At 44.3% G+C, this 18,652-nt stretch overlaps 11 protein-coding genes across 11 annotated transcripts; 5 read left to right on the top strand and 6 right to left on the bottom strand.

Moving 5' to 3' along the window:
- The first annotated feature begins 16 nt into the window (after positions 1-16).
- On the top strand, positions 17-1,541 carry V1512DRAFT_257334 (uncharacterized protein). Its single transcript, XM_066915194.1, has 3 exons — positions 17-407; positions 457-614; positions 669-1,541. The coding sequence occupies exons 1-3, from the start codon at positions 218-220 to the stop codon at positions 1,158-1,160; spliced, it is 840 nt and encodes a 279-aa protein (XP_066774645.1). The 5' UTR covers positions 17-217; the 3' UTR covers positions 1,161-1,541.
- A 1,669-nt stretch (positions 1,542-3,210) lies between these two features.
- V1512DRAFT_257329 (nucleophile aminohydrolase) lies at positions 3,211-4,387 on the bottom strand. The gene is made up of 3 exons (XM_066915193.1): positions 4,137-4,387; positions 4,004-4,074; positions 3,211-3,951 (listed from the first exon to the last, which is right to left on the bottom strand). The coding sequence occupies exons 1-3, from the start codon at positions 4,178-4,180 to the stop codon at positions 3,314-3,316; spliced, it is 753 nt and encodes a 250-aa protein (XP_066774644.1). The 5' UTR covers positions 4,181-4,387; the 3' UTR covers positions 3,211-3,313.
- Positions 4,388-5,156: 769 nt separating this feature from the next.
- On the top strand, positions 5,157-6,125 carry V1512DRAFT_219628 (uncharacterized protein). Its single transcript, XM_066913668.1, has 2 exons — positions 5,157-5,373; positions 5,429-6,125. The coding sequence occupies exons 1-2, from the start codon at positions 5,243-5,245 to the stop codon at positions 6,081-6,083; spliced, it is 786 nt and encodes a 261-aa protein (XP_066774643.1). The 5' UTR covers positions 5,157-5,242; the 3' UTR covers positions 6,084-6,125.
- On the bottom strand, positions 6,120-9,358 carry V1512DRAFT_289059 (fungal-specific transcription factor domain-containing protein). The gene is made up of 5 exons (XM_066918162.1): positions 9,203-9,358; positions 9,066-9,122; positions 8,941-8,956; positions 8,855-8,881; positions 6,120-8,810 (listed from the first exon to the last, which is right to left on the bottom strand). The coding sequence occupies exons 1-5, from the start codon at positions 9,223-9,225 to the stop codon at positions 6,255-6,257; spliced, it is 2,679 nt and encodes an 892-aa protein (XP_066774642.1). The 5' UTR covers positions 9,226-9,358; the 3' UTR covers positions 6,120-6,254.
- Positions 9,359-9,580: 222 nt separating this feature from the next.
- V1512DRAFT_257320 (uncharacterized protein) lies at positions 9,581-11,429 on the bottom strand. Its single transcript, XM_066915192.1, has one exon. It carries the CDS (start codon positions 11,423-11,425, stop codon positions 9,956-9,958), a length of 1,470 nt encoding a protein of 489 aa, XP_066774641.1. The 5' UTR covers positions 11,426-11,429; the 3' UTR covers positions 9,581-9,955.
- Positions 11,430-11,801: 372 nt separating this feature from the next.
- V1512DRAFT_269426 (uncharacterized protein) lies at positions 11,802-12,295 on the top strand (the record flags this gene model as incomplete). The annotated part of the gene is made up of 2 exons (XM_066917570.1): positions 11,802-12,054; positions 12,105-12,295. The coding sequence occupies 2 exons, from the start codon at positions 11,802-11,804 to the stop codon at positions 12,293-12,295; spliced, it is 444 nt and encodes a 147-aa protein (XP_066774640.1).
- Positions 12,296-12,315: 20 nt separating this feature from the next.
- On the bottom strand, positions 12,316-14,022 carry V1512DRAFT_257318 (uncharacterized protein). Its single transcript, XM_066915191.1, has 3 exons — positions 13,535-14,022; positions 12,538-13,489; positions 12,316-12,490 (listed from the first exon to the last, which is right to left on the bottom strand). The coding sequence occupies exons 1-2, from the start codon at positions 13,685-13,687 to the stop codon at positions 12,572-12,574; spliced, it is 1,071 nt and encodes a 356-aa protein (XP_066774639.1). The 5' UTR covers positions 13,688-14,022; the 3' UTR covers positions 12,316-12,490; positions 12,538-12,571.
- Positions 13,787-14,668, top strand: V1512DRAFT_257317 (ubiquitin-conjugating enzyme/RWD-like protein). Its single transcript, XM_066915190.1, has 4 exons — positions 13,787-13,984; positions 14,031-14,134; positions 14,182-14,311; positions 14,357-14,668. Exons 1-4 carry the CDS (start codon positions 13,819-13,821, stop codon positions 14,449-14,451), a joined length of 495 nt encoding a protein of 164 aa, XP_066774638.1. The 5' UTR covers positions 13,787-13,818; the 3' UTR covers positions 14,452-14,668.
- Positions 14,469-15,848, bottom strand: V1512DRAFT_257313 (mitochondrial 37S ribosomal protein mS38). The gene is made up of 2 exons (XM_066915189.1): positions 15,314-15,848; positions 14,469-15,263 (listed from the first exon to the last, which is right to left on the bottom strand). The coding sequence occupies exons 1-2, from the start codon at positions 15,606-15,608 to the stop codon at positions 14,572-14,574; spliced, it is 987 nt and encodes a 328-aa protein (XP_066774637.1). The 5' UTR covers positions 15,609-15,848; the 3' UTR covers positions 14,469-14,571.
- A 14-nt stretch (positions 15,849-15,862) lies between these two features.
- V1512DRAFT_273741 (WD40-repeat-containing domain protein) lies at positions 15,863-17,502 on the bottom strand. Its single transcript, XM_066917742.1, has 3 exons — positions 17,116-17,502; positions 16,784-17,065; positions 15,863-16,741 (listed from the first exon to the last, which is right to left on the bottom strand). Exons 1-3 carry the CDS (start codon positions 17,431-17,433, stop codon positions 15,998-16,000), a joined length of 1,344 nt encoding a protein of 447 aa, XP_066774636.1. The 5' UTR covers positions 17,434-17,502; the 3' UTR covers positions 15,863-15,997.
- A 92-nt stretch (positions 17,503-17,594) lies between these two features.
- On the top strand, positions 17,595-18,613 carry V1512DRAFT_269421 (HAD-like domain-containing protein; the record flags this gene model as incomplete). The annotated part of the gene is made up of 3 exons (XM_066917569.1): positions 17,595-17,945; positions 17,998-18,378; positions 18,425-18,613. 3 exons carry the CDS (start codon positions 17,595-17,597, stop codon positions 18,611-18,613), a joined length of 921 nt encoding a protein of 306 aa, XP_066774635.1.
- Positions 18,614-18,652: the final 39 nt, after the last annotated feature.

Below are 18,652 nucleotides of genomic sequence, written 5' to 3'. Positions count from 1 at the left end.
CCCAAGACTTCGGCCGGGGCTGGAAATTTAAGGTTTAAATAATTGACTTTAAGGTTTATTCACACTATTTCCTCGACCATTGCATTTCTCCCAGTTATCAACAGTCATCTTAATTATATTCTTCTACTATTAAATTGACGCTAATATATGCGATTTTCTAAACCTATCAAGTGGAAATAGTACTAATCAAACTTTACACTGTAAACGGTTTGCGAAAATGTCGCAATTTGGAGAAACAGTAGCTGCTGACGTGGCGGCCCCTAAGCAAGATCCGGTTGAATCCACTACAATATCGACCTTAAAACCAGCAATTGCAGAAGAAACAAGCGGTACTACTTCTGCGTCAACTGCTTCAAGAGCTGTTGAGATTTATAAGCCAAGTGAGAAGTCAGATAATCCAGTGCCAGGTACAGATTTAGCCTTTACTGTGTGACAAATGGTACTGATGGAGTATAGATCATGATGAGACCGCGTTTGAAATGACTACTGGTCATGCAAAAATTTATCAAAGTATACTGACGGCCAAGTCACGAAAGCTGACCGAAGGCGGGCCGTTGCTCACAAAGGAGTTACGACGAAAACAAGAAGCAGAGAAGCGAGCAAAGATTGAACGTGTACGTTTGCTGAGATTGGTAGTCGTTTGCAAAGTTGTGTGCTAATTACTGCAGTGCGAAGTACGAATTCGATTTCCGGACCAAACACAACTTCTCAGCATGTTCAAAGCATCCGAGACTATTGGTGACATTATGACCTTTGTACGTTTTTCGCTTGTTGATCCCATGCTTCCTTTTTATTTCTTTATTACACCTCCGCGCAGAGAACTGAAAGATGCATCAAAAACTTTGGTGGAAGATCTTAAATTTGGTTCTCGTGAAATTGTTTATTTTGCTTGGGACACTAAGGCGATAGCCGAGCTTCAAGGCGACAGCTTTGTTCCTCCAGCTCAGCCACTGCGGGAGGAAGTTCTCAAACAGGCTCGCGATATTGGCACTATCAAGACTTTTGATTCAGAGCCGCCGAAAGATGAGGAGGAAGAAGGAAAGGGGAAAGAAAAGGCAAAGTTAATTGGTACAGGATCTGGACGAACACTGGGAGGCGGGTCCGCTGGTGGGTCGAAGCTTACAAAGGCGCCGGCGTGGATGAAATTAGGTAGAAAATAACAGCAATATAGAGTAACTTGATGAGTACTTTAAAACCCATCTAAGCCGGCTTTGATTTCAAGCATTTCGTATAAGACAGTCATATTCAACCAAGAGTTATGGATAGGAATCTAGCCTTTGCGTAACGCTTAATCTAGCTAAGGTCATATCTTACTAGTTGGTTATTTAAAAGTTACTTTGAACAAGACCTTCTCCGGCGTGCTTATTAAAAAATCGTTCAGTACAGATATGGCGTACAAATTTTTAGTCTATACGCGCTCTCCCCCAAGTCAATGATGATCTGGCAGCTTTTGAGCACCGTCCAGACAAATTGTGGTTATCAGTTCCAGTCAGTACAACTCTACTCACGCTATTTTAGCAACTACGCCTTAGATTTTCCTGTCATGATCGAGTAAGTTGACGAGGGTCAGTGTTTTGCCCCAACGCTTCATGATCGAGTGCTGCAGTCTCACGCAAAGCCGAGTCTGAAATATCGACTGTGGCGCCAATGATTGTTAATGATGCGTGACTGAGCTATTCGAGCTGTTTAAGGTGGTGTATGCAAGTTTAGAGACGCGTTGGATCGTAATTACCCCTGGTTTCCTGATTTAGCAAATCTGTCCGTTATAGCTCTATACACACAACAACGCATGCCGCAATTACGGCTACGAACATCGCATATTATATGCCTTCTGTTATATCTCAATCCTGGAATTTTTGTTTGTTGGGCAAGATTTATCTGGCATTGTCCCTCCCCTCCCCCCCCTTCTCTGCAGCGTTAGACCTCTGTTTCCAACAATCTGTTTGCGAGAGTTTCGGCGGGTCGCGATTTTTCGCATGCTAATCTGCTCAAGTTCATCTGTGGCTGCTATAGTGAAGTTGCTGTGCTTTGTGCTTTATAAACGACTGGCACCCGAGTCTCACAATTTCATGACTTGAACGGACTGACATTGTATTTTGAGCAGATATGATGAACTTGATTGCATTTCATTGTAGTCATGAATTATGGGTCACTATACGGCGTGTAGTACAAAGACAGATTAAGTCTGAGAGATTGATGATTTACCTAAATTAGATATCAAAATGTAAGAGAAGCTTCTTGCACGCGGAGATACCACAAATTCAAATCGCCTCAAGTAGAATCGGAAAAGAACATAGAGCAACTTTTTGCAGACTTTAAGTGCTTAGGTGTACACACTTACCTTACCAGATCGTTTAAGTAAATCGAACGTGCTGATGCAGACCAAAGTTCACAAAAATACATACGCTCAGTGGCTTTCACCACGATTTTTGTTTTCTTTAAACCGCCCCAGAATATACATAACAACCATTCTTGCTATGTATGAACTGCATGCAGGACTAACCCAATACAGGACACCCTGCACCGTTTCTTCATGGAAATGATTAATGGGTTCAAACATCATTTCCAAATATATCACACGTAGAGTAGGAGATTATTTAACCCCCGTATTCGGTGGTTCTTCACGTAGAGTGGGTGACCCTTGTCACTTACTCAGTCGTTTTGGTTGTTAGCGTCGCGAAAGATCTCCTTCGACAATCACTCACCCTCTTAGCAGGAGATTGACCATTCACGATCAAACTCGCCACTTTAATACTGATAGTCGTGTGTCTCCACACAATTGGTCAGCTTATATACAGGATGAGAAGTGGTCTACCCACTGTCATCTTGCTTTCCGAACAGCATAGAAATGAATGGTAGACATTCAACCTCTATATCTGCTAATTTTGGGACCAAAGCCAGGGATCTTTTTCGTTTGCGTCGTCCTTCAGTCTGCGTCAATTGTTTTACAAAAATCAAAAGAATCAGTTGTATGCCGAACACGCTTGTCCGTTACGCCAGATCTTATTTGACCAGAACATATCGATTACATAAATTCATCCTGGACTTGAACGGTCTAACTGATGTCAGTAACAATTTCATAAAGCACAATGTGTGCCACATCAGCATCGTTCGATTTGAGTCTATACGGTATATCAGATAGGAACCGTGCCAGCCGGGAAAAGCTGCGCTTTATGAGATCCCCATTCGGCCTACGTCACCCAATCCTTCAACCCTAACTTCAAAGCGACAATGAACAGCTTTAAATCTACAACACAAACGTAAGACAATGCTTTATATGTTTATTTGTGCATAAAAAGTATGTAGAATCCATTTAAAGCGCATCCAGCCGATCATCAATCTCCTGCGCGCTGAGCTTTCTAAACCGCGGGCCCTGCACGTTCTTAACACCTTCAAATCCAAGCAAGTTATCCGACGTAGGACCAATAACGCAGATCTCGACCGTCTCGCCGTTCATCTCGCCTTCGATTGATTCTTTCAAGGTTAGCAGTGCGATGTGAATTGCGTCCTCCAGCTCGAGATCCTCCGACCATCGCTTCTCGAGGAACGTCTTGGCCGACGTACTTCCTTTTCCAATCGCGGTGGCTTTCCAAGGGAAGTAAGTGCCCGAGGGGTCAACCTGATAGAGCGAGAACCCATTGTCGTCGTCGTGTCCGCCGACAAGGAGTGACACACCGTATGGCCGAACACCACCCGACTGAGTCGCGGCCTGCATCGTCCGAGCAACGTCCTGGACTAAGATCCGGGTTGGTGGATACTCGTTGTAAATAAGCTTGTAGTTGCTATGTGACGACTTGCGAGCCGTGTCGACCAGTACACGAAAATCGGGACCCATGCCTGAATAAACCATGCCAATGTCCGGAGTGATATTTGAGATCTTTTCAAGCGAAGAGTTGTCAATCAAGTCAGATGTTGATTTTTTTTCTGTAGCAAGCACAACACCGTTTGATGCTTTTTAATCATTAGCCTATCAATTTGTATTATATTGGATGATGCACAGTACCTTTTATTCCTAGTGACGTGACTCCCTGGTTCACTGCTTGAAACGCATACTCGATTTGAACCAATTTCCCACTACATAAGACAATCAGCCATCTGTGTTCTATACCGATTAACGGATAATTCTGAATACTGACCTGGGAGAGAATGTTGTGAGAGAGAATGAATACCGATCAGCCATTAAAAGTGTTGTTTAGACGTGATCCGTTCTGCAATGAATATTCAACTAGAGCTAGAAGTAAGATATGCGGTATAGTACTTTGTTTTATGTACAGTATAATAATATTACGGTGCTTGCTGTCGGTTGATGATGTGATGCTGTTGAGTGCTTGGAATAGTGTGGATGAATCCAACTCTAGGTCAGCTCGAACTGTCCGTTAAACTTTGTCATCCACAGAGAAATACGCGTTTTTTCTCTACATCTCTACACAAAATTATGAATGGAAATAAAGAGTCAATGAATAAATAAATTACTGATTTAATATGTAAACATGTCTCAAGACACACTTTCTTAACCCAGCGTATTGCATCAAGTCCAAAAGAGAACAAGATGGTCTCGGTCTGCAAACACAAACCTCAGCTACAGGAAAGAATATGTAAAAGTCTTGAAGAACAATCTTTGCGTATTGACTACACTGACACGTCATAGGGAATAAAAGAAGCGTGAAGATCACAACTTCTCTCTATATCTCAAGTAGAAGAAATATAGAAGACAATGCCAGCTTAAGTGTACGCAGAATTCAGTATATCCAAGTCACGCAAAATAGCGTATCTAAACATAAAAAGTACAAATGCAGGCACAACTGTTAATCTTTCTTTATTAAGTTATAAACATTCTTCAGGTATCCACAGTATTCAGAACAGCATTCTTCCAGCCGGTGACTAGACCCCTAAATACATGTTACATTCTTATGAGATCCACTCAGTTAACTGTTGTACAGTGCAGATGCAGTCAATCAAACGCCCTCAATTGATCGCAGACGCCAGAAAGAACTTTCGGTTCAACAATTGACAAAGCAAGTTTGAAAAATTCGCACACAGCAAACGATTTAATCTTACATACATCATTATGCAAATATGCCATAAATTTATAATAATAAATGTATAATGCGCCCCTGAATTCGTCAAAACTCTAAAATAATGTATCTCGAGTTCAAGTCACGTCTGCATTCGCAGCTCGAAGTCGATTTTGGAATCGATTGGGTCCAAAGACGTTAGTCTTGTCAGGAGAATAAAAATCACAATGAGCGACACCGAGTCTATATACGGTGTGGCTGCAAGCCTATTTGAAGTCCCCGAGGATTTTTACAAACCACCTCCACCACCGTCATCTGACGTTTACCACCGCAAGCCCGAATTCGTTAAAGACAACGAGTAAGTATCACACGCGCAAACTAAAATCATACAACACTTAACCAACCTTTTCTAGACCGACAGAAATCACGCTGCGATTAGTAGGTAAGTCGCCGCTCTGGGGCCATCTACTATGGAACGCCAGTAAAGTCACCGGCAACTGGCTCGACCAGCACGGCGCCCAACTGTGTGCCGGCAAAACGGTACTCGAGGTTGGTGCCGGTGCCGCACTGCCGAGTTTCATATGTGCGATTCAGGGTGCACGCAAGATCGTCATTACGGATTATCCAGAGACAGAACTGATTGAGAACATTGAATACAACGTCGAGAAGTACGTCGAGGACCAAAAAGTGTCTAAGGATTTGTTTGCTGTGGACGGATATATTTGGGGAAACGATACGAAACCGCTGTTGGATCTGATTCCCGGCGACGATGGCTACGACCTCATCATCCTGTCCGACGTCGTTTTCAATCATTCTGAGCATGCAAAACTACTGGCCACATGCTGGCAGACACTGTCTCACAAAAATAAAGACGCAAAGATCTTTGTCGTTTTCACACCACACAGAGCAAAACTATTTCACCGCGACTTGAAATTCTTTGACGACGCAAAGGAAATGGGGTTCGAGGTTGAGAAGCTGTTTGAGGAAAAGTGGTGGCCCATGTTTGTGGAAGAAGAAGAGACAAAAGAGCTCCGGAGTATGGTTTATGGATACTACTTGTCATTCTAAACCTTCATGTAATTTAATGTAATATAATCTTTTTACCCTTCACTCAGTTTCATAGCCATAACCTTATCATTTTTTGCTATTCAATTAATTTACAAGCCAAAGTAACAACCGCCAGACACCATATCCATATCTCAACATAGAATCAACGAATAGCGCAATATATCCAGTACATCACACTACTTTCTCCCCAGCGCCTGTAACCCAGCCCATACCATTCCACTCTTCCTCTTTCACACTCCGCAACAACGAAGCAGTCGTCTGCTTCTTTCCTCGAAGAGAACTGTCGTCAAATTTAGCAGCAGTCAGGATCGGTGTGTCATTTCCTTCGTCCAGCGCAACCGAAGGCGGAGCGGACGACACTGTTGTGTCCGAATCTTGTCCGCCAGGAGTCCCAAACAAGTCCTCCCACCACATGCTCCACTCACCATTTGCCCCACCACTAAGCGGCATTTGATTGTTATTGAACTTGGACGACGACGCGGTATAATCGCCCGACAGATTCGTGCAGCCGGAAAACCCAGATGAACCTGATGAACCTGATGAACCAGACGACACTGAAGACACCGACAACGCGCGATTGATTTCAGCTGCAGTCGAATCGAACACCGACTTTCGCGGCACAGAAGGCAGAGGTGGAAGACCAGCCAGGTTGGCAGAGTCCGATGAATCCATCAACGCAAATAAATTTTCCAGCTCGGCATCATGATGTGTGACTGTCGCTTCCAAATGTGTCGAGCTATTGCGATATTGCAACTGCTGGTGCTGCGAGATGGCCCATTGCAAAACGTCAATATCCGGCTGCCGGTCAGACTCTGAACCTACCGGCACATTAGATGGCGTTTGTTGTCCAGACGGAGGCAAATGCGGAATAGCAATTGACTGTCTCGGGACTATATTCGAAGTGTCCGTCGGTGTTGCCAAATGCTCATCGCCTGGTGGGCGCTGGCTAATGCTTGCCGATCTTGCACGACCACTCCCGAACAATCCATCACACAAGCCTTCAAACGCGCGGTATTCGCTATTTGGGACACCCGGGTTCTTATAAATGCCTTCAAGACATTTGGAAATTATCCGCTGGGCCTCCATGATCAGTGCTCCATCTTTGGGATAATCCATAGCACCAAAAAGTACGATTAGGCCAACTGCAAGCAAAGTTTTGGACTCGTTCATGCAAATGGTCCAAGCGGAGTCCCGCGAGCGCAAATAGTGACTCAAAAGAATGATCGATCTTGAACTGTCAATCATTGCAGCAATGGACGATGATCCTGCTGTTTTAGAGTCCTCAGTCGCAATTGCGGGACGATGAATCAAAACACGAGCATAATGGTACACCAGCAATAAAAATGGAGCTCGAGAGTGCAATGATGCTGACGAGCCTCGCGGAGTGCCATTGTTCAATTCAAACTTTAGATGCGGAGACAGTTCGCGGTACCATCCCTCCAATCCGTCTTCAAGCTGGAACACCATCTGACTGGACCGCGATTTGTTCGAGCCATACATCTTGCCGAGAATATTTGACAAGACTCGCGAAAACTTAGACAATGCAATTGACATTGATAACCTCGTGTAGCTTCCTGGCGGTGCTCTCAAGACGGTTCTTGCGGTCAAATACTCATCGTCAATGTCGGAGGCATACGAGCACTCAATGCAGGAGTCATTAATGATAACAGGCACACCAACAAATGCACTTGAGAAACAGTCAAGAATGTACACTGCCCAAAATACACGAAGACGCATTTCCCCTTCAAGTAGATTTAAATTGAATTGCTTATGTGACTTATTCAAACCAAGCCGAAGTGCCATACCAGTAGCAGCCATCTTGTATTGGAACATGTCGGAATATCTGCCAGCAGAACACATGACAATTTGAGCAAGTACAAGAGATTGTAAAGTGGTCAGTGAATTGCGATGCCCAATGGTAGCTATCAAATGGCGCCAGTTTCTTTCATAAGTAGCACGAGAAGCGATGTGAGGCGCTGCATCAAACCGACGAGAAGCAATGGCTAACACCAAAAACAGCTGCAAGAGAAACTCTTCTTTACCAAGTAGCGTGGAAGCATTGTATGTTTTTTCGTAATCAGCAAAAAAAGTTGGCGCATGTAAAACAGGAAAGACCGGATGCCACTCTTTGAAAAACAAATTCACAAGCTGATCTGCTAGCATGCGAGGTGGTAATGAGGGAATTGAGTCCAAATGGTCATCATCAAACTCATTGCGCGGCGGTGGCGACGAAGACAAATCAAAAGTCTTCAAAAGAGCGTCCATGAGTGAAGAAAATGCGCTCGATTTTGAGGCAACTTTTTCTTGAAGAACCTCAACAAAAACACGCCCGGATGAGTTTCCTTCAAACAAGCCATCCAAGTTTAGACTTTTGAGTTCCCGTAAAGCAAAGGACTCTGTGTCGTCGCAATCAGAGTCAGAGCGGTGGGAAATAGATTGGTGGGTGTTTACTGGTGAGGTGTCACGCGCGGTCTGCACGTGTGGCCGCTTTCTAGATGCACCATACGAAGCAGAAGGAAGACCTGTACCCGGCGAAACGCAGTCAACGCGTGACATAAGTTCCATTCTGTCATCGCGCGCATCCAAGCTTTCTTTAAGTTCTCTGTTCTCGTGCTCAAGCTGACGGATATGGTCTTCCAGCGATTCTGTGTAGCCTCTAGGGAAAGCACGACGCGACAACTTGTCAGAAGTCCGACATTCAAACCCAACAGATTGACATTGAGAACACTAACTCTATTAGATTAAGCCTCCAACTAAGGCAATTAACATACACATGGCCGCATGCCATCGCATCGAATCTACAAGGATTGTGTTAATACTAATTCAACGAAGTAACTTAGCAGCAATTGCAAATTACCTTTTTGCTTCGGCATCTATTCCAAGTTAGTAATGATTGTATAATGAAAAGGTAGCAAAACCGGTGTTAACCGGAGTGAAACCCGAACACAATCTTGCAATTATAATCTCACAAGAATCGCTTACCGATCACAAGCTTGAGCAATTCTCCCAATCTGTGCCCCGGGAGGTTTAATCATTTTCCTTCAAGAAGTCAGTTCAATGTTGGAAAGGGTGGCAAAGGTTGCCGGCCGTGTTCACACGACGAGTAAAAATGAACGTACCAGGCTTGAGCGCCGTCTGGCATTGTTGCTGGTATATATATTTACTATATGAAGTGATTTTCAAGTGTTTATAAACAAAAGAAACTAGCAAGAAATGAGAGAAAAAGAACTAAAGAGGTTTGAAGAAATGAAAGCTGTGGGGAAATCGCGGCTTACTCATGTTATTTATTAAGGTCGGTAACTATTGGTGGAGAATATTAAGTAGAGATGCGGCACAAACGTCAAATGCGTGCAGGCACCAACTTCCCCACAGATCTGTGCCATGTCCGCCGTTTTTGTGGGGTGAATCTCAGACTTGTGTTGGTGTCATTAGACCTGTCAATGGTAAGTACTAAAAGTTGGTAGGCACGTTACCATAATAAGTAAAGGTCAAAGTTTGCATGTGGCTGGCAGAAAGTGTCACGTGCGGAGTCTAAAAGACTACGTGCGGACACTGTCTCGGACACTCCTCCGCTGGCCCGGACAAGGATTATTCCGGTTCTAGAAGGTTACTTAATTAAATGTTACAAATACCCTAATCTCCCTCTTTCTTCATATTATTAATCGTTCCGCCTTAAACTTCAAATTTGAGTGATTATTTTCAAGACTGGCGTGATTGTTGCGTCCTTTGGATAGTCAAAAGTAAACGACATAATTTGTGTTGACCTAAGCGTGATGAATAAAGTTTAACAAATCTTGTTTCTCCACTTTTGGGTAACTATTAATATGTCTGTGTGTCTATATACAGAAGTAATCTCCACCGGAATCATTTTATTATCGTAGATTATCCTCATCACTTTCTTCAATTATCGGATCTTGTTGTTCTTGTTGTTCTTGTTGTTCTTGTGATTGTGATATCAAGTAGTTTTTAACACTCTCACTTTCCAACAATTCGTGTTGTCGTGCTTCAAGCTTCCGAAGAACCATCAAAAATACATTGCTTTCTCGTTGCCGAAGACTCTCCGTGACCTCGTCAAACAACTCAGACCCGGATTCAACCGAAGCAGCGCCATCTGTGACTTCAACTAAGACATCCGGCGGAACTTTGTGATACGCTAACTCAGATTCCACTAAATCATTTGACCATTCGGTTATCCACTCGCTAAGAATCGCTGCTCGTCGGAGCTCATAAACGTCTTTCATTTCCTTGTCTGTGTCGTATTCTTCCTTGATTGCCCTAATCAACTCGTCCCCCTTGGCATTCACGGTCCTACCCTTAATAGAAACTTCCAATTCTACCTCGGATTCATCGTAAATCTGGGGTAAACTTATCTCAAACCCATCAGACGCATTCATGCATAACAACCAGAGAAGATCACAGTTCCATTGAATCTCAACATCATCACCTGCAAGTTCAACAACAAGCTCTGCAGTGGCTGGTCGACCATAAACAGCCTCGGCAAGTCCCGGGGCTTTGCGCACTAACATCTTAACGCTTTCTCGGGTAATTTCATCTTCATTGACTAAAAACCCATATGTGAATAAAATCTCAGACGTCCCTTTCTCTGTGCCATACGATATCAAAACTTCTTTTTCTTTAATATCGCCATTGTCTGTCCAAACGAGCTCAACTTCATCAGGCTTGATTTCATATCTGGCGTCAAACTGCACCCCATGATTGGCAAAGTCCATGACAGGCACAATCCCAATCTCTCCATCTGATCCCAACTCCATGATTCTTGATGTCACCAGAAAATCTGCTTTGACATAGTCCTCAAATGAAATTGGGTCATGATTTTTCATGACTTGACTCCATCTAGCCTCTACCTTGTCGTAATCGGCATGTAGTTTGCGTTGCTTTGCTTGCAACGGAAAAAAAAGCGATGTACCGCGAACTTTCACAATCTGTTCTTCTGTCCAAAATACTGGTGGGACAAGATCAGACTTCGTTGGATCAGGTAGTAAGGCAATGTAAGGAGTATAATAATTACTGCTAACTTGTGGACATTTTAACGAAAAGAGAATGAATCTGACAATTACTTCTCGGGGTGATATAGCTTGATCACTGCCTGACATTAATGGAAGCAAAGTAGTATTGAGTGAGAGTGCGAGTATGCGAATGTTTGCAGCAGTCAATACCAACGATCTCGGGACAGATATTATTGGGCCTGTGATCTCTCCCGGATTCGTCACAAAAATTCCCAGTCCCGCATCAGCTGTTGACTGTATAGACACATTTTTATGTATTACTATCCCCTGCAGTTTAGCCCACGTTAATAACAAAGACGCATCCTGGTCTGTCATGTCGTCGTTTGTGTGGAGAGCAGAAATGTGAGTGCGGCTCTGACCTCTTACGTATTAACAGAGGGTCTTGTACCCGGCTATACTGCGTTAGTTCGTTGAAGCGGCGATAAAAGCGATTAGCGAATTTATCAGCACAAGCATCTGAATCCTTGCCTCCCTTGTCGTCACGTAAACGCAATTTGAACGTTCGCGTACTTTCGTGTACTTTGAGATTCAAAATAATCAAATAGTTTCAACTATGTCACAAGTCACTCATCGCACTGGAATGGCTGAGAAGGCCGCCGGTGACCAGGCTGCGTCTCTGCTTGGGTACGCTTCGTCCTCATCTTCCACCACCGCTCTGGACCAGGGTCCAACCGTGTCCGAGGCGGAGTTGATGGAAATGAAGGGAAACGATTCTGGTTTTCCACTGCTTGTTCAGTACGAACACATGGGAACGCTGCTGCGCAATTTACCAAATACTTTGCTGGAAAACAAGGGTCCGGTCGCGAGAGATCACTTAGCCAACGAGCGAAACTTCCTGGCTTGGGTCCGTACCAGTCTTAGTTTTGCTACCATCGGTCTCGCTGTGACTCAGGCCTTCAGAGGTCAAGGTGACGGTCTGCTGTATGCTGGAAAAGTTATCGGAGGTTCGTGATTTTTCTACTTCTGCTTGAACGCATATACTGATTATCCATAGCTCTTCTCATTGTTCTCGCAATCTCGCTTTTGCTTATCGGTGCCTACAGATTCTACATCGTTGCCATCTGGGTCCAGCGAGGAAAATTTCCTCCCTCCAGAGCTGCTATCCTCAACGTCACGGTCGCGGCGGTCACTCTTATTGCCCTGTCATTTATCTTGATTGTCATCAACACTTCACGAACCATCTAAATAATTTTTTAAAATCATCTTCTTATTAAAAAGTCCGTGTATTTTAGGTGTACGAGTTGTGTTCTTAAAAGAGTTCGTCACTTCGGTTTGCATTACTGGTGGTTGAAGTTTGGATTGGAGATGAGTGCCTTTTCTCTTTTAAATTTTTAATTAATTTCTGCTATTGTCTGGATATCCTTCAATAAGCATTTACGTCTAGTTCATGTCAGGATATTGGAGTTGGTAGACATAACTAAACTTACATTTATTTTGTTGCATTATCATTTCGTCATAAATTTAGTCAAAAGGAATCGGTCGCACGCTTCGTAGTTCACCATTATGCGACAATGTGCTGGCGGCTATAGCGCTAGGTACTTTGATTCCACAACAGTCGCCGAAAACGCCCTCACCATGCACATGACCGTCATGGCTTGTTGATTTGTCCTCTTCCGACAAGCTCTCGCTCGGCAATGGCCCGATGGGTAAGATTTTGCCAAACATAAAGTGCTGCATAATTGGCACTTTACCCAAAACCTCCGCTTTATACATCTTGACCATGCCCTCGCTAACCTTGTCCCACGTCTTGACACCGGAAATATCGTCCAGCATTGGTGAACTCCATCTAAGGGATGCGGTCTTAACCGAATTTATAAAATTGATCGCACCAAGATACATGTACTCCTTCGCATACATCTCCACAATTTCGCTGTCGTGTATACTTCGCGGCCGCAGATATTTGTGTCCGACTAGCTGCGATGCGCCAAACAAAAACGGAAGAAAATGATAATCGTCTAGTCCCCAGACGCCATGCGAGCCCGCAGGTTCAAGCCAGTACTGAGACTGGATCGTTCTCATCAACGCAATGTAGCGGTTAAAGACATGCAGCACAAGCCTAGTATAATCTGATTCGTCAAATACATCAAGGCGAAACAAACAGAGCAGAAAACACATGAAGTTGAGCTCGTGGCCGGATCCGTAGTCGATTCGAGTCCGGTTACCAAAGGATTCAAGCAAATACGTACGCAACTCGACCACCTCATCGTTACTGAGAGATGGATAGCTGGACTCCAGTAATGAGGGCAATTTGGCATCCAAATCATCGTAAAAGTCACGGAACGCCGGGTTTCCAAACCTTGACTTCTCATTCGAAACAGCAGAATGTGCAATTGTTAATTTTTCAATATCCTCAAGCAATTGTAACGTGGCTGTAACAGCCTTCGAATTGTTAGTATGTTCGTAAAGCATTAAAGAGTCACATACATTTGATTCTCCACAATCAAACGAGTTCACACGACCTTTGCAAGCGTCGCGAAGTGCCAACACAAATTCAAGCAAAGCATCGAGTGTTTTCGACTGCAAGAAAACGTCTAAATCTTCCTGTGTTAAAATTCGTGAAGTCGGTTTCTCAGTCATTCTGTATGATTTTGATGTCGACAATGACGGTCAGAATTGGATTAAATGTCCCAAATGCCACGTGCGGCTCTCGCACGTAGGTCATCGCTACCTCTTCCACACGAACGAAAGCATTATTAAAACAGCAAGAAATGTCTCTAGCGTCAACAAAACGATTAGCAAAAGAGTATCGAGCGCTAGAGAAAGAAGCGGAGAACTCGACTGTTATAAGAGATGTTGATATAGCGCCAGTCGAGGAGTATGACATGTTTCGGTGGACCGGCACAATTCGTGGAGCTCCAGATACTCCTTACGAAGGTATGTGTTGGTTTACGAACAACAGGATTGGGTCATTAATAAACAGGAGGTGTATGGAAGATTGATATTAAAGTTCCACCTACATATCCTCTTCAACCGCCAGAGATTAGGTTCGTGACTAAGATATGCCATCCTAATATACATTTTACAGTAAATTAATGAGAAATGGTTTATCTTCATGCAATTGACAAATCTAGACCGGTGAAGTCTGCTTGGACATATTAAAGAATCATTGGACTGCTGCGTGGACACTTCAGTCAGCATGCATTGCCGTACTGGCTTTATTGAGTGATCCAGAGATTGACAGTCCTTTAAACATTGATGCTGGTAAGTTGTCACTAATAGCATTGCTGAATTGTACTGATCATCTAGCAAACGTGTTGCGATTCAACGATAAACCCGCGTATGACAGTCTAGTGAAATACTTTGCATACAAATATGCCATCAGCAAAGACGGGGATACATAAACTCTACACAATAGACAAATAGCAAAATAATGATTACATTCATAAGATACTCAACGACGTCAACTCTATCACTGCCCCGGCACAGAACCGCAACCGGTGTAAAATGCACATGAAATTCGTCTAACCGTTCAACTTACGCTTCAGCGCTCGCTCTGCTTTCCGTCTCTTTCTCAGCTTGTGCTTCTTAATTTTCAGCTTTCGCTTGCGCACGACACTGGTCGCATGTAACGACGGTCTCTTCCGCTTGCTGACCGGTCGGACCAATTCGAGATTGCCGTCCGAGTCTACAGTAGCGAAGTACATCTGCACACTAGTGTCCTCTCGCTTGTCTAGTCGCTTCTGCAAGTCGCGGACAGTCTTGTAGTCAACACCAAACATGGCGAAACACTTGAGCGTCGAGAAAATGTCAGCGGTCGAGAGAGCGTCGCCGTCGTATTTTTGGCTGAACTTGTCCCGAATCATATTTAGCGTCGCGTCCGAAATGCCCGAGCCAGGAGACAGCGCAACGCCTGGTGGGGGAGGCGGCCGGTTGGTGCGGATCTGCTCTAGCGTCTCAACAGGCAGAGTTTTCATGACCGGGTCGAGAAGAAGTCCGGTTGCGGATGTCGTGCCAAGGGGGTACGCAAGCGCTTCCATATCAATTGTGATCAGTGGCGTCTTGTCCTCCTCGTTAACTATCGACGAAATCATGTCAGAGAATGGTGTGTACTCCGGGAACGGGGCAGTGTTAATCTCTGCTTCAAAGTTGATGGGTGATGGTTTAGTCGTGTATATCGGCCGATGACCTGCAAAGAAAATGTCATATGCCAAACCTGTTTTTGTTAGCAAAATGAATTTTATCGTACGACCAAGAAAAACGTACTCATAATGCTAGTATGCTTCATTGCAGGCACTTCTCGGACCACAGAGTCCAGCTTCTTGTCTGCAGCAGGAGCCTCAGCCGCTTGCTTTAAACTCTTGCGCAAATGCCTTCTACCTCTAACCGACCGTGAATATTTTGAAGACGGGGAAGATGAAGACGAAGACGAAGACGAGGAGTAGCATCTTGAATTACTCGAAAACTCACGCACAAGTGGCATGGCCGACACCAGCAACGACCGCTGCCCACTTACTGCAGATGATCGAGCGAGCACCTTCAGCATCGCGTTTGAGGCCATGGATGACCTGAATCCAACTATTTTAATAGCACGAATGATGATGAAAAAAGTGAGCTGTACAAGAACACTTTATCAACTCACTCTAATTCAAGGCTGTCCAAGCACCAAAGTACAAAGCTAAAATTTAAACAGTTTAAAACAACAGCAAAACAACCAAAATCAAACGTGTCAAAGTCGATTGTTTGATTTGTTCGAGGCCGAAACTGACGATGAATTTGTGCGTCGGAACCTTCACTGAGCCGAGGGCTAGGGTAAACATTTCCCGGCAGTTCATATTATAAATTACACTATAGAAACAAGTACGAATTACACAAAACCCTTCAAAAAGTATATAGTACATCATAGCCAAAACACAACTTTACAACTTTTTGCTTGTGCAAATTTACTTTTCAATTATCGTCTTCATCTTCATCATCCGCATCGTCGTTTGCGGCTTCAAGCATAGCGGTGTGCTCCTTCCACAACTTATCGTACGCAGCGCTGACCCGCTCAAACTTGGCCTTGTAGTCGTCGGTTTCTTTTGTCTGAATCTCACTCGTAGGTTTTTGTGATTCGGCAGACGGGCCCGTCGTAGTTGACGACACGATCGGTGTCTCTGTCAAGTTCGCTATTGAAAACGTGCAACTTGTCTCGTCGTCTGTCAAATCTGGAATCTGCATCCATGACTGATGAGTAGACCCGTACGACTCCTCGCTCAGAAACTTAAACGATTCAAGCGGCAAAAGGTCTTCTGACGGCAATTTCGGCAGCACATTTACCGAATGCACTGGGCCTCTGCCTAGTCTATTAACGTTAAGAGATTGATGTGTAGCTATATCCCAGACTATGACCGAACCGTCTTCAGACCCAGATACCAGCATGGTGGCATCAAACGTCAAAGCCAAAGCAAGAATCTTCCCTGAATGTCCAGAAAACATCGAATTGCTATCAGACGACACAGATACGGTTCGCTGCAGTCCACCGTTATATTCTATACTGCCATTGGATGTTGACCTATATAAATCGACATGATAAATGACTCCGCTCTCACCACCAACGTAGATCGCTCGCTCAGCAGGATCAACCACGATGCTGCAAAGCGGCTCTTCAAAGACATACGTCGTGTACAACTTCAAATCTGACGCATCCCACACCTATCCCTTAGCCACTTCTATCGTAAATAAACAAGCACATACCCTGCAACTACTATCTCGAGATATACTATATAATCGGGAGTCTAGGGCACCGCCGTACCCACAATATAACCCTGTGATTTCAAGACTGTGTTGAGTCGCGCCTGCCAAAGGCTTCAATTCGTTTAAATTCATTCCCATAGTACATAAATCAAACGTCCGCCATGAATATATTCGTGAATCAGCACCTGCGCTAAATAGGACCGCATCATCGGCACTGAACACGATACTGGTCACTGAGCCGTAATGAATTTCTTTGTATATCAAGCACGCGCCTGAACCAAGCTGCTGTCGTTAACACCATATTTGGCACAAATTGACATCACGTATAGTACCTCCCAAAGTATCAATTTACCAGTCTGCGTGCCTGCAGCCAAAAACTTGCCTGACCGGGTCGCTGTGATGCAGCTTAATTTCTCTGGCAGCACAATTTTTTGCACCGGCGCCTCTTTAGTGATTCCATAGACGTAAATCAGCGGTCTGTCTGCCTGTGCCGAAAGTATACACGAGTCCAGCACGACTGTTCGATTCGCAAGCGTGCCGTTCTGCTTGAACGTCTTGAAAGGTTTTACCCGGCGAACGGTGGAAATCGCAAACAAGCCTGGGTTCTTGGGATCGCTCGACGCAGTGCCGTAGACCAAGTACTCGTTCATTCTGTACTGAAGATCAATTGAGTGTTTTGTATGCGATTTGAAGGTTCTCCCAGAGTGAAATGAAAATGATAGCCAAAAATCTGTGCGGCTCAAAATTTGAAACGACTTCGAGAGTGCACGAAGACAAGGCAGAATATGCAATAAAAAAGGTAGAATAGAATATGACGAGTTATGTTGCGACAGTGATAGCCAGGACGGAGCTTACTGCATCTCACCTTGTAGCGTGGGAGTCTGTGCTGTTGAAGTTCAGTATTGAGCAAAGTGACAAGAAAGAGCTGTCTAGTCGGGCATACGATTACGTCTTTACACTGCCAGCCTCTGTCGAGCTGGCTAGTTTAAAGGCTGAGGTGAATTCTGTTTGTGTAGAGCATAATGTGGATATTTGTTTACAACCAAACGACCGGTTCAGAAAGGGCAAGCGGTTGGTTGTGTTTGACATGGATTCGACTTTGATTCAGCAAGAGGTTATTGACATGATTGCGGCCTACGCAGATGTTGAGGAGCAGGTTTCTGTATGTGAAATTGGACGTGACTGAAATACGGAATGCGCTGACGAATTACAAGACTATAACATCGCTCGCCATGAATGGCAAGATTGATTTTAACGAATCGCTACGGCGGAGAGTGTCCCTGCTAGAAGGCGTGCCGTCAACCGTGTTTGAGTCTTTAAAATCTCAAATCAGAATTACCCCGGGTGCCATTGAACTCTGCAAAGCTTTAAAAAGCGAAGGATACACGCTTGCCGTACTGAGTGGAGGTTTCATTCCTTTGGCAAACTGGCTAAAAGGACAGCTTGGATTGGATTATGCTTACGCCAACACACTCGAGATTTCTGAAGATGGAACAGCGTTAACGGGGAAAGTACTTGGTCATATTGTCAATGCCGAGCGCAAGGCGCATCTTTTGCGAGAGATTGCGGAGCGGGAAATCATTGAATTGCACGAGGTAAGTTTTTCTTACGTCTCTTTACATTTGGCTAACACGACGACAGTCAATGGCTGTCGGCGACGGTGCGAATGACTTGGTCATGATGCGTACAGCCGGGTACGGTGTTGCGTTTAATGCAAAACCGATTGTGCAAGAACGTGCACCTTCCCGACTAAACTCGCATTCGCTCCAAGATATATTGTACATACTCGGTTATTCTCTGGCAGAGCAGACTGCTTTGCTAGCAGATTGATTGTTTTTTCTGTAGTTTTTTCATCTCAAAAGTTTTCCA

Source organism: Lipomyces arxii, assembly GCF_038497795.1.
Source record: "Lipomyces arxii strain Phaff 12-163 unplaced genomic scaffold V1512scaffold_1, whole genome shotgun sequence".
Lineage (NCBI taxonomy): Eukaryota > Fungi > Ascomycota > Lipomycetes > Lipomycetales > Lipomycetaceae > Lipomyces > Lipomyces arxii.
The sequence above is the reverse complement of the archived record's forward strand: the minus strand, read 5'-3'. Positions and strand labels throughout refer to the sequence as shown.

Coding starts and splice junctions, on each gene's coding strand:
- V1512DRAFT_257329 (XM_066915193.1), bottom strand. CDS start 4,180: ATGGCTGATCGGTATTCATTCTCTCTCACAACATTCTCTCCCAG. Junction 4,075..4,136: donor CTCACAACATTCTCTCCCAG/GTCAGTATTCAG, acceptor TGTCTTATGTAG/TGGGAAATTGGTTCAAATCG. Junction 3,952..4,003: donor CACGTCACTAGGAATAAAAG/GTACTGTGCATC, acceptor ATGATTAAAAAG/CATCAAACGGTGTTGTGCTT.
- V1512DRAFT_273741 (XM_066917742.1), bottom strand. CDS start 17,433: ATGAACGAGTACTTGGTCTACGGCACTGCGTCGAGCGATCCCAAGAAC. Junction 17,066..17,115: donor GTAAATTGATACTTTGGGAG/GTACTATACGTG, acceptor TAACGACAGCAG/CTTGGTTCAGGCGCGTGCTT. Junction 16,742..16,783: donor CTCGAGATAGTAGTTGCAGG/GTATGTGCTTGT, acceptor GCTAAGGGATAG/GTGTGGGATGCGTCAGATTT.
- V1512DRAFT_257334 (XM_066915194.1), top strand. CDS start 218: ATGTCGCAATTTGGAGAAACAGTAGCTGCTGACGTGGCGGCCCCTAAG. Junction 408..456: donor GTCAGATAATCCAGTGCCAG/GTACAGATTTAG, acceptor GATGGAGTATAG/ATCATGATGAGACCGCGTTT. Junction 615..668: donor AGCGAGCAAAGATTGAACGT/GTACGTTTGCTG, acceptor TAATTACTGCAG/TGCGAAGTACGAATTCGATT.
- V1512DRAFT_219628 (XM_066913668.1), top strand. CDS start 5,243: ATGAGCGACACCGAGTCTATATACGGTGTGGCTGCAAGCCTATTTGAA. Junction 5,374..5,428: donor GAATTCGTTAAAGACAACGA/GTAAGTATCACA, acceptor AACCTTTTCTAG/ACCGACAGAAATCACGCTGC.
- V1512DRAFT_257313 (XM_066915189.1), bottom strand. CDS start 15,608: ATGGCCTCAAACGCGATGCTGAAGGTGCTCGCTCGATCATCTGCAGTA. Junction 15,264..15,313: donor GAAGCATACTAGCATTATGA/GTACGTTTTTCT, acceptor TAACAAAAACAG/GTTTGGCATATGACATTTTC.
- V1512DRAFT_257317 (XM_066915190.1), top strand. CDS start 13,819: ATGTCTCTAGCGTCAACAAAACGATTAGCAAAAGAGTATCGAGCGCTA. Junction 13,985..14,030: donor TCCAGATACTCCTTACGAAG/GTATGTGTTGGT, acceptor ATTAATAAACAG/GAGGTGTATGGAAGATTGAT. Junction 14,135..14,181: donor ATCCTAATATACATTTTACA/GTAAATTAATGA, acceptor TGACAAATCTAG/ACCGGTGAAGTCTGCTTGGA.
- V1512DRAFT_257320 (XM_066915192.1), bottom strand. CDS start 11,425: ATGACAGACCAGGATGCGTCTTTGTTATTAACGTGGGCTAAACTGCAG.
- V1512DRAFT_289059 (XM_066918162.1), bottom strand. CDS start 9,225: ATGCCAGACGGCGCTCAAGCCTG. Junction 9,123..9,202: donor CCAGACGGCGCTCAAGCCTG/GTACGTTCATTT, acceptor GACTTCTTGAAG/GAAAATGATTAAACCTCCCG. Junction 8,811..8,854: donor GCGATGGCATGCGGCCATGT/GTATGTTAATTG, acceptor TAATAGAGTTAG/TGTTCTCAATGTCAATCTGT.
- V1512DRAFT_257318 (XM_066915191.1), bottom strand. CDS start 13,687: ATGACTGAGAAACCGACTTCACGAATTTTAACACAGGAAGATTTAGAC. Junction 13,490..13,534: donor TTGATTGTGGAGAATCAAAT/GTATGTGACTCT, acceptor AACAATTCGAAG/GCTGTTACAGCCACGTTACA.